Genomic DNA, 12,703 nt, shown 5'->3' on the forward strand with positions numbered 1-12,703 from the left:
CCTTCATGTCAGTACTTCAGTGCTTCTGGACAGACATCTGGACCCAGCAAAGCGGTCCAGAAGACTGCTGGAAAGAAGAGGGAACTGAAGGTGTTTCACTGAGAGAGAAGACTAAGGGGTGGGTGGGGGGAGGTGGGTCATTTCTTTCCAATATCTAAGGCTTTCTGACAGGAAGAGGAGATCGAACCGCTCTGTCCTGACAGAAGCTAGAGCACAGCAGACTCGTGTGCCAATGAACGACAGAGCTTCCACATGATTAGAGCATTCCCACCACAGAAGGGGCTGCGTTAGGAGGTAGTGAGCTCCTGTCCCTGGAGAGGTGCGAGCAGAGACTGTCCTCATGTCAGTATGCAATGAAAGCTGCCCCTCGGACTCTGGTACGACTCTGGGTCTGACGATGCCTGAAGTCCCCACACAATTCGGAAGTCCTTGACGTGCTGGATCCAGGTTCCACTCAACACCACCTTCCGTGTATCTTCACTGGGCCCTGGTACCCCATACTTCATGCGTCACTGGTGATGACCAGGGTCAAGAGTGTGTCCAGGGGGTCCTGTTCATGCAGACATGAATGGGAATGGCTAGCCTGATGGCAAGCCATGTCGTCCATCAAAAGCATGACTCCAGGGACTCTGGGTCATTGTGGATGGGCAGTTTCTCCAGTTCCTGGTGATGTCTACTGTGCAAAACGGTGTACCTAAGGAGGAAGGCGAGAAAGCAGAAGAGTTTCAGCAGGCATCCTTCAAAGGGATCAGAGGCACCCTGTCACCTCTCCAGACCCTTTTATGAATGCATTTGAGGAATAAAGAGGCGGGGATGGAATGGGATGAATCTACACAGAGAGGGAAAACCAAAGCACCCATCTAGATTGTCTAAGTTAAAGGCGGGGAAATGACATCCTAGGGGAATGGCATCCTAGGGGAATGGCATCCTAGGGGAATGGCATCCTAGGGGAATGGCATCCTACGGGAATAGCATCCTAGGGGAATAGCATCCTAGGGGAGAGAGCCCTAGGTTCCACAGAGAGCAAATGATAGAGCTGGGGCAAGGACCCGGATTCCTTTTTCCAAAGCAGTTCCTGTGCCCCTTGTCAGAATAAACCTGCGGACAGTCACAAACTAGACCTGAATAAGCCCTTACAGTAGCTTTCTGGTGCCCATGCTAAAATGTTAATCAACTATCTGTTGTGGTTTCTGATCCCAGACTACACCCTGTGACCTTGATTGAGGAGGGAAGATGCACACAACTCGTGTTCTGAGGGACTGTCCTTCAAACCAAGCAGCTGCCATCTTGGGGCATTCATCTGTACTCTCTGGGGAAAAAAAAATCCCATCTGGGATTGTTTACAGTTTACACCCCCTCCTGAGTATTCAACTGCCTCCATACCAACTGACTACCCTGCACATGGTGTGAAGGAGGATCGTGTGTGTTTGTGTGTGTGAGAGCGAGTGTGTGTGTGTAAATGTATGAGAGTGTGAGTGTGTGTGAGTGTTTATGTGTGTTTGAGTGTGTGAGTGTGTGTGTGTGTCTGTCTGTCTGCCTGTCTGTAAACAGATGCTCATAAAAGTTATGAAGTTGGGGATCCCAGTGCTACGAGTAGGTTACCTCCTTCGGAGTTGTTAGCCACAGAGTCCTAGGAGTCCTAAAACAATAGGCTGTGACCACAGATGTTCGCTGCCTTCCAGAACTGAACCGACTGTTGCTAATTGCTAAGGAGGTGGCATGCTTTCTTTGCCTGCCAGACTTAGAAGGCCCAAACCCCAGCTGCCTGCAGGCATACCTGTGAGCATCCATACCTCCTCAGATTGAACAAGTATTGAGAGAAAATCGAACTCTCCATCAGCTAGTTGTATAAGCTGACCAAGCCAGCTATTCCTGTGTACCTGACACCTTTGAGGTAAGGGTCAAATTCACATCTGTCAAGCAGCTGGGCACATAGTGGGTGGCAGAATCTTCACACGTGAATAAAATCAAGCTTAGAAGATGTGACTTTCCTAAGGCTGAAGTGGGATGGAATAGTTAGGAATAAGAAGTATATGTAGGGGTAGTTAAGAAATCTTGAGGCAGAATGCTTGGGTCCAAACCCTAACTCTGCCTCTCATTTGTTGTGTGAATTGTTCTGAGGTTCCTGGAAAGTTGTGCCCATTAAATGAGAAAATTACGATCAAACTCTTGTTAATGACAGCCAGATATTGAATAATAAGCAACAGCAATAACCTGGTTATAAGACGTCTAAGAGCAGGACTTGAACCAGTTGAACCCAGCACTTAATTCCTGGTTTAGTGCAGAATCCCATTCCCGAGGAACTGACGCGTGTGTTGCCTGCTGCTAACAGATCACAGGGATGAAGGAAACTTTCAAGATGGCACACCAGATGAGATGGCACACCTAGGGAGGGGTCGTCATCCCTCAGCATGCCCAAGGCCTCCAAGCTCTGGTGTGAGACCTAACTGCCAGGCTGACCTGGGAGACACCAACCCCTGCAAGGGGGTGGTTGCATCTGCTGAGATTCATGACCTGGGAAAAGTCATTGCTGCTTCTCAAGCAGCCTAGAAACAGCTGTCTGCTCTGTATTAATTTATTCAAACATGACAGGAGCCACATTAGGTTTGGTGATTACCTGAATCTGCAATTTGTTCACTGAGCAATTAGTATCAAACTTGGAGCAGCCTGGATAGAGCAATAATTAATAGCATCACAGTAACGCTTTTCCCTGCCTGGCTTGGCACCACCGGGAAATGCTTTGACTTTAGTACATAGGGCCTCAGGCCTCCTCTGGGCAACAGCCCTTGCACACTGTCCCTGAAGATGCTTGCAAAATAAGAGCAGCTCCATTTAAATAGATCAAACACTCAAGCAGATCGGAGCCCTGTTGCTTGGAATCCCAGATACTTCGGGGGCAGGTGTTTTTTTTTTTTTTTTCCCCAATGTTTATGAAGAAATGAGATTTTTGCCGCATGGTGGTGGCACACGCTTTTAATACCAGCACCTGGGAGGCAGGGGCTGGCAGATCTCTGTGAGTTTGAGGCCAACCTGGTCTACAAGAGCTAGTTCCAGGACAGGCTCCAAAACAGAGAAACCCCGTCTCGAAGGAGAAAAAAAGAAAAAAAGAAAAAAGAAAGAAGATTTTTAAATGCTGGACATGTATTAACCCAACTACTCATTTTAAAATGCATCCTGTGGACCTACTGTGGCTTGGGCCCTCTGCCAGGCCTGGAGAAGCTGAGGTGGGGAACTGACATAGCTGTTGCTCATAGAGTTCCCAGCACTTGGGAGGCAGAGGCAGGTAGATCTCTGTGAGTTCAAGGCCACCCTTGTCTACAGAGTGAGTTCCAGGACAGCCAGAGCTGCACAGAGAAACCAAACCAAACCAAAAGAACAGAGAGAGAGAGAAGGGGGGGGGTAATGGTCAATGGTAATTATCTAGTTTTGATAAATGTACCAAGTTTATATGAAATATTAACTTTAGGAGGCAATGGACCAACATAAGACAGTTTTCTAAGCTATTTCTATTCTCTATAGATATAATACTCTTTTAATTTTTTAAAAAATCATTGTTTATAAAACTGGGGGGAAAATGCTCTCCCTGCCTTCCATGTTGTGGTTCTATTCTAACAAGTGAAAAACTTCACAAACTTAAATAAATAAATAATAAAACCCTCAACTCTTTTTAGACATGTAACTGAACGCAGGTCCCTGGGCCAAACTCCAAATGCACAAAGCAGAGGTATGGAATGTACTGGAAAGTCCAAGGACCCATTATGGGTGGGAAGGCCTGGCTGCTCAGAGCATCATTGTAGAGAAAAAAAAAAAAACCAGGAGATCCAGCAGTTTCAGATAGGGAGTGAGAGAGAGCTCAAACATGTTTTGTTTTGTTTGTTTGTTGTTGCTGCTGTTGTTGTTGTTTGAACAAGGTTGGCTAATGTGGGAGTCCCCTCTGGTGATTACCATTAATGAATAAAGAAACTACTTTGGACCTATAGCAAGGCAGAACTTAGGTAGGCAGGGAAAGCTAGGCTGAATGCTTGACAATAAAAGGGCGGGGTCAGAGGGAAGCCATGGAGCCGCTACCAGAGACAGATGTGCTGAAACTTTGCTGGTAAGCCATGACCTTGTGGTGATGCCCAGATTAATGAAGATGGGTTAAATTAATATGTAAGAGTTAGCCAATAAGAAGCTAGAGCTAATGGGCCAAGCAGTGATTTAAATAATACAGTTTCTGTGTGGTTATTTTGGTTCTGGGCAGCCGGGAGAACAAGCAACCTCCTCCTACAGTTGGCCATGAGGAAAAGCCAAGTGCCTAACTGAGTGATAGGGAGGGGATGAACAACTTCTGTTAGTTCCACTCATTAGTTCCAGGAAATAGTTAGGGAGAGCTGAGAAATACTTGTGGCATTCACCTTCCAGAAGGACAGTCTCCCTAAATGATAGGCTATAGACAAGAACTTTCTGTCTCTAGTAGCACAAGAAATAATAACAATAATAAAAACTGAAAAATTGGGTTACATGAAATTATGATGCTTCAGCATAGCAAAGGAAACAATTCTAGGAGTCAAGAGACAGACTATAAAATGGAAAAAAATATTACTGGCTACACATTAAGCAAGATGTTACTATAAGGAATCACAACAATTATATAGCAATACCCCCAAATCATCTGACCAGCAAACAGCTGGTTTGTCTGTAGGCATCTCTCAAAAGAAGAAGCACATGTGATCGATAAGTGCTCAGAAAGATGTTTAACATCTTTAGCTACCAGGGAAATGGAAACAAAAAGAACTTTGAGATTTCATGTCACAATCAGCACGGTGGCTATCAAGTAAACAAGTGATAGCACATGCTAATGAAGCTGGGGGAAGGAGAAGCTACCACTCAAAACTGCTGGGAGCGTAAAACTGTGCAGCCACTATGGAATTTATCATAGAGTTTCTTAGAAACAGCAAGAAAAATAGAATTACCATATGGTCCAGCTATCCCATTCCTGGGTGTATACACAAAGAAAGCACAAGAAATCTCAGTCAGCATATGGTGAAGATACTGGAATAGCCATGTTTACTGCTGTATATTTGCAACAGCTTAGGACTGGAACCTGCTTAGACGTTTAATCAACAGAGGAATAAAATCACACACACATACATACACACGTACACACGTACACACCCTGAAATTTTAGACAGTCAGAAAATTGAAATTTACAGAAAAACAGAGACAGTTATAAATCATTATGCTAATCTAAACAAATCAGTATCAAAAAGGCAGATACCACATGTCTTGTATATGGAGAACACAAATTTAAGTTACATATATGTAAAAAAACTAAATTCAACCTAAGTATAACAAAGTGTCAAAGCATAACTCAATGGAACTGAGACTAAAAGATCAATAAAGACAAAATAATAAAATCAAAAGTTCATGTTCTGAAAAAGTGAATAGAAGGTGATAAACTAAGAGCTAGTCCAAGACACAGACTACTACATCAAACATTGAAGAGAGATGCAGGTGACTCCAGACCCCATAGACATTGGAAGGGTAATCAAGAACTCAATGCCCGCAACCTTTGATAATCTACATTAAAAAGACTATTTGAAATACAGAATATACCAAAACTCACAGAGATAATTGACATGGAATATCAGTTTACTAGACTAGGCGTATCTATCCATGAAGTTTCCTGACTAATAACCTTCTGCAACAGTAGTCCAAGCTCAGAAGTGTTGATTCTATTAAAAAGTGGAGGAAGGAAATCATATTATTTATCTACAGTATCCTTCCAAAGACAAAAACAGAAAGACTGTCTCCTAAATGAGTCTTTTCATGAAACCAGCATGACTTTACTGCTGGAATCAAAGACACTGCTGAAAGAAAATGCCTCAACCCACTGTGTATTGCTCTAACAAAATCTTTGAGAATGGGTTAACCTAGAAAATTATGTAATTGGCTTATGATACAAGGGACTGGAAAGTCCCAATTCCATGCCACTGGCATTGAGTAAGCCCCTGCCAACCCTAGGCCTCCATCACTACAAGGTAAGGACTGCAAAAGAAATAGTTATGTGACAAAAGATGGAGGAGGAGGAAGAGCCCTGAAAGCTGAAACCACTGTATAGCAATCTGTTCTTTTGGGAATTAAACAGTCCCATGAGATCTGACACTTCCTCTAGAAATAAAAGTTAACTCTTTATGAGGATGGTGCCTTACTTAATCCCCCAATTTAGGATACATCACCTTTTAATACTGTTACATTGAGGCCCAAGATCCTAGCATGTGAACTTTTAGGGTACAAACCTTATTGAGACTGTAGCCATCATTCATGAATATATATATATGCAACAATCCTCAAGAAAGTCTTAACAAATAAAACCTAACAGTGTACAAAAAGAACTGTGAATGAATGTATGAAATTTATGCCCTGGCAATGCTGAAGCATGCGTGGGCAGCCCATATATGTTGGTTCTGTTGAACTTGTCCATATTGGGTTTCATAGTCTACGTTGATGAACATGACTGACCAGGTTCCCAAATTTATTTATTTATAGTGGGCAAGGGAAATTTAGCTTGAAAATTCAATGAGGCTAGGGACATGTATCAGGAGGAGAGTGCTTTGCCTGGAATGAATAAGACCTGAGTCCAATCTTCAGCATGAAAAGAATGGTAAGTAAAATCAGTATAATCTATCACATCAACAGACCAAATCAGAAACAAAACAAAATGAAACGAAATGAAAATGGATGATCATGTTGGTAAATCCACAAAGGGCATTTGACAAAATTCAATAGCCATTCTAAGTAAATGTTTTCAGTAAGCAGGGACTCAAGGGAACTTCCCAATTTAATGAAGAACACCCACAAACACATGCAACCAGCATTGTGCTTAATGGTAGAAACCACGAGTTCCTGCTAAGACCAGGACCAATGCGAGTATACACTCTGATTGCTACTTTTCAGTGCCATGCTGGAAGTTTTAGGGAAGGCAATACAACCAAAAAGTTATACAGCTAGAAAAAGGATTAAAAATAACTGACCTTGCAGATGGCAAGATAATGACATGCATGGAAAAATACGAAAAACTCTGACGCTAGCAAGTCATTATGTTAAAATTTGCAGAAGTCTCTATGCATTTGCAAGAAGATACAGGTGTTTATAGCAGCTTTGTTCAAAATTGTTAAAGCTTTGAGGTAACTGAGCTTTCAGAATGGTAACACATCTGGCAATGGAATATGATTATCCAGAGGTAGAGGAATAAGCTATTTCCATAAAAGTATATGAGAATAATTTAAATATAAATTACTAAGTTAAGGAAGCCCATCTATGGGTGCTAGATAGTGAGTTATTCCAGTCAAATGAAGTTCTGGAAAAATATAAAAGTATGGACATAGAAAGATCTGTCTTCCAAGTGTAAAGCTGTAAGAACTGAAAGACAGAACACAGGGATTTTAGTATAGTGATGAAATAATTCTATAAAATGCCACAATGGTAGATACGCATCAGTACACACTTGTCCAAACCCAGGCTGTACACCACCAAGAGTGAGAACTAACGTCTTCTATGGGGACTTGCAGGAAATTAGAAATCAATTCAGGCTTGTTTCTAATCAATGGACCACTCTGTTGAGGGATGTTGACAATGGGGGAAGCCATGACAGCAGATAGCGTATGTGAAATATCTGTATCTTTCAATATTTTATATGAAAAAAAGAAAGTTCCATATAGCCAAAGTATACCTAAAACATCTTAAAACATTACCTTTATTTAGTCATAATGATTTGTTGAGGTACATGAGGGAAGGCCCCATTACAGTCAAGGTGATTCAAAAAAAAAAAAAAAGAGTTGGGCATGGGAGGTAATCTAGATAAGAAAACATTTTATATGGGTATAAAAACTATGGTTATATTAGCGCTCAGCTCCACCACAGTGTAGATTTCCCATAAGATTTGCAAAGTCAAGAAACAAAAAACTCCACTGAGAAGTTAACAGGTAGAAAACAAACCTTTCATCCCATATGAACCTTGGCCTTCAGGTGCAGAAGGCATCTTGGGCTTAGTAGGCCTCCCCCTATACACTCTCAGCCTGCTTGAGAGACGCCAGAGGATGAACACGGATTATGTTTTACATGAAGCAATGGATGGACAGATCCGGACAGACTCACACAGCCTTGCAGGACACGCTCAGGGTTTAGACAGGAACAGGTCTACTGCAGAAGAGCAGGGGAAAACTTGACACAGATGAACAGCCACAGATGAGAAAGAGTCAAGCATAAATTGGGAGAAAAAAAGAAAGAAAACAGAAAGGTTAGTAGATGCTTGGTTTAACCTACATGAACATCCAGTTGTTCCCAGTGGAGACTTAGTAGAGAGTGGAGTATGATCATTGCACAACATGGTTATTCTGTGTAGTGTGTTTAAAGCACTGCTTTATAGATGTTGGCATTGTATTTAAAATATGAAAATGTAGGATAAGCATATTTACTATCATTTCAATATCTAATTATACTACTTAGAGCTTAGGTGGTAAGATATGTATGTATATTAGCTGCTCAGCCTAAATAATTACAATTTTTAAATATTGGGCACTAAACTGCTATGCTTTCCTAATAAAAACAGTGCAACTTTCTTTTTTATCTACCAGAAATTTGAAAATAGAGAATCACGGAACAAGTGTCTCTGTAGAAGGACATAGAGTTCTTTGGGGGTGTGCTCATGTGGGAGACCTATTTTCAGTTTTTTTTTAAAAATTTTTTTAGGAAAATTCATACTGATAGTCGTAGTGGTTCCACCAGTTTGAAATCCCATGAACAGTGAATATGTTTTCTTTTCTACATCCGTGCCATAGTTTACTGTCTTGATGTGGGATTTCCCTCTGTATGCTGTGAATACCATTGGTTAATAAAGAAACTGGCTTGGCCTGATAGGATAGAACAGAGCTATGTGGGGAAAACTAAACTGAATGCTGGGAAAAAGAAGGGAAGAGTCAGAGAGAAGCCATGGAGCTCCAGCCAGAGTCAGACATGCTGAAACTTTGCCAGGAAGCCACAGCCATGTGGTGATACACAGATTAATAGAAATGGGTTAAATTAGCATGTAAGAGTTAGCCAATAAGAATCTAGAGCTAATGAGCCAAGCCGTGATTTAATTAATATAGTTTCTGTGTGGTTATTTCGGGAGTCTGGGTAGCTGGGAAACAAACAAGGGCTTCCTACAACATTGTCTTTTTAATAAAATCTTCTCAAAGTAGTTTTAATTTACATTTCCCTAATGGCTGAGGATGCTGAGCAAAAAACAATTGCTTTAACATTTTCGTTTCCTCTTTTGAGAAATCTCTGATTATTTTCATGACCCATTTTTTAATTGAATGATTTGTTTTCTTGATGCTTGGTTTTTATGTTTGTTTTGTTTTTGCTTTGTTTTGTTCATTTTATATTCTAGACATTGTTCCTCTCTCTAAAGGGCAATTTTTTTTCTATTTGCCTCTTCACTTGATTGATGGGGTCCTTTACTGTAAAAAAGCTCTTACATTTTATGAGATCCCATTTGTCAATTGCCAGTTGGAATTCCTGTACCATTGGTGTTCTATTCAGCAAGTCTTTTCCTGTGTCTATAAATTAACACATATTCCCAACTTCCTAATTTAACCAATCCAGAGCGCTTGATCTTCTGTTGAGGTTCTTGATCTATTCAGAGTCATATCTTGTGCAGGGTGAGAGATAAGGATCTAGTTTTGTTTGCACAGAGCTATCCAGTTTTCCATCACCGTTTGTGAAGATGCTGCTTTTCTTCAATGCATATTTGGTGGCTGTTTGTTAAAAATCAGATGGTTGTAGAAGCCTGGGTTTTAATCTAGATATTTAGTTCTGTTTCCATGATCATTATGTCTAATTTTCATGACAATACCATGCTGCTCTGATTGTTACTTGAAATCAAGGATGGTGATACCTTCAGCAGTGATTTTAATGATCAAGAGTTATTTGGATATCTGGAGATCTTTTGAGGGTTTTTTTTTTCAGTCTCTGGGAAGTTGAGACATTGAATGTTCAAGGTTATTACTGAAAGATGCATGTTGATGAATCAACACATTTCATTTTATTGATGTTGTGATCTTTGTTTTCTTGGTTTTCCTTTGTTTGTTTAATCACTGACCCAACATTGATATCATTTTTCTACTCAGTTCTTGGCGATGTACTTATCCCTTTCTACAGTTTGAAATATTACTACCAGTATCCTCTGCAGAGCTAACTTGGTGGGCATCCATTCCTTTAGCCTGCCTTTATCGTGAAAAGTTTTTCTTTATCCTTTGCTTATCACTGATAGTTTTGATCCATATAAATTCTATAGTCTTCCAGAACCTGTAGATCGTCAGTCTAAATCCTTCTTTCTTTAAAAGTCTCTCTAGACTTAAAATCTCAGTTGTTATTCTGATGGGCCTGATGCTCTGTGTAACTTGGTTTTTATATTTTTTACTTTTTGGTATCTTTCATTTGTTCTATACATTTAGTGTTTTGACTATTATATACCATGAGGAGTTTCTTTGTTGATCCTGTCTATGCAGGATAGACATATGTTTGGGGATTTTCTTCTATTATCTTGTTGAAAATATTTTTCTGACCTTCCTTGTCTATAGTTATGATTCCCTGGAGGAAATTCATGATTCTCCACATGGTCCACAAGCTACAGGACTGGAGTTTCTACGAGGATGAGGGTCACTACATCTGCATACTTTCTCGGAAACTCACCTAATAATTTCTTTTGTAGATCTAACATTAATCAGTCATATGACTGAGAAAATTTGAGAGCAATATGTCTGAAAGTATTAGGGAAAATAATATTTCTTTTTGAAAAAGAAACTCAGAAGATGATGGAATGTTTACAAATACTTTTTTAAACTACACACCAAAATGGGCTTTCTTTGCCACTTTTTGTCAAAGAAATGTTAAGATGAGACTTAAATGCTGGTATAACAAAATGCTCAGATTTTCAAAAATTATACAATTTTAAGTACATGGCTTTTCTATATTCCATGTAAACCTTCCTAAGTTAGCAGTGTAGTTTTCCTGATATCTTCACTTGTTTGAGTTTTTGGTGAAAAGATAGTCATGTTAAAAACCACATCAAGTTGAAGCTGCAGTTTACCAGTCGAAATTGCCATTCATATTTGTATTTTCAAATAATATGCTATAAGCTCTTGCATATCCAACGTCCTATTCTCTCTATACCACAAACCTATTTTTTAGTGTTTGAGCAGGAGAGAGTCACAAATCCTGGGCCTTTTCCTGCCCAGACAGCATAGAAAACTTTGAATGAGCACAGGAGCAAATGTTAAACTGGTCAGTGTTACCTTTTGTGTGTTGAAATATGTTTATTACAGGCAGGTATAAGGCTATCAGTCTGAGACAGAACTATGGCAGATCCCAGACAAACATGGCGGTAACAGCTGTCTTGGACATTGGTGCTGTGAAATGGCTAAAGACTGTGTTCAAGGTTTAGAGAGTAGCCGGTTACAGGGAGGATGTCCTAGACAATCAGCTCACAGTACGTCAAATGTCACACTCTTTTTGGAGGCACTCATAGAAACACAAAAGTGTCTTATTCATAAATATTAATACTTTAAATTGGCTTTCCTCAGAAGAGAAGACCACCTTGGCAACTTGGCCACTAGGCTTAGGTTACCTGCATTGGTTTCTTCCTTGACAGGGAGACTATCATCTTTCTCACACTGAGAACTCCATGTCCCCTGGGCAAATGTTGGAGTACAAATCACAGTGCTGGTCCTAAGCAAAATGCATCACCATCTTGAATAGCAGATGCTGGTCGCTTAGCCTAACACAGTGAAGCCCTAACCACAGAGTATACATCGTCTATTTTGTCCTAGACATCAGATAAGCTTCTAAAGATTCATATGGATAATTTTAATGTTTGGCTCAGCGTCCTCATTGATGCAGGAGCTGGCTGTCTCTAGGTAGTAAGGGAAGAAGTTCCGTGGTGAAAACTGTAAGTTGATCACATATGCTGCAATCAGAGCAGATCCTGAGGTTAAATGCGAGATTAAGGGTCCTAAAGGCAGCACAGAGCACAGGGAAGGCTAATAAAAAGGCTTGCAGTTGAGGATGGGGTAATCAAGCTAATCAGATAAGAGATGGGAATTACAGCCCTAGAGGGTTAAAAGTGACACTTTCAATTTCTCCTGCTCCGTGTTCCCCTCACCCTGTTCCTGGTCTCTTTCTTTCCTGCAAGATTAATGAACTGTTGGCATCATGACACTAGTGAGTGCTGGCTCCATTTATAGAAAACCTTTCTTTCTCTAACCAGCATTCCCTCCCAACTGGTGTCTTCTCATTTGGATCCAGCTTATTCTCCCGAGTAGCCCCAAGCAGAAGGGTCTGTGCATTCCAGTGACTGTAAGAATAACATATTACAATGAATAAATAAATAAAACATATTATACTGAGTGGGAACTATTCCTGCTCCTGCGCTCTTTAATACCCTCAAACAGGGCTGATTGTTTACCTCCTTGTGGTGGTTGGCATCACCTGGAATTCTCTGTGATCAGCTCTTGGTGGAACTAATAACAACAACCAAGAGTTCAGCGAGGAGTCTCCGAATGCTACAGGAACACCTCTCTTCTCTGCCTAAAGATAACCTTCCAAATCAGTGAGCCTTAGACCTCTTGACAGCAGAAAAGGGAGAAGCCTGTCTCAATGAAGAATTCTGCCATTATAT

General features: G+C 40.7%; 1 protein-coding gene across 1 annotated transcript in view; it reads right to left on the reverse strand.

The window, feature by feature from the left end:
• Htr4 (5-hydroxytryptamine receptor 4) overlaps positions 1-12,703 on the reverse strand; it is a 130,110-nt gene continuing 117,407 nt past the window's right edge. Inside the window, exon 6 of the mRNA XM_050157920.1 lies at positions 1-694. Coding sequence (XP_050013877.1) covers positions 607-694 — 88 coding nt within the window. The 3' untranslated portion in view covers positions 1-606. The remainder of the gene's footprint in view (positions 695-12,703) is intronic.

The sequence above is a fragment of the Alexandromys fortis genome, unplaced genomic scaffold, assembly GCF_014885135.2.
Source record: "Alexandromys fortis isolate MF-2015 unplaced genomic scaffold, M_Fortis_MF-2015_v1.1 scaffold_94, whole genome shotgun sequence".
In the NCBI taxonomy this organism is placed as follows: domain Eukaryota; kingdom Metazoa; phylum Chordata; class Mammalia; order Rodentia; family Cricetidae; genus Alexandromys; species Alexandromys fortis.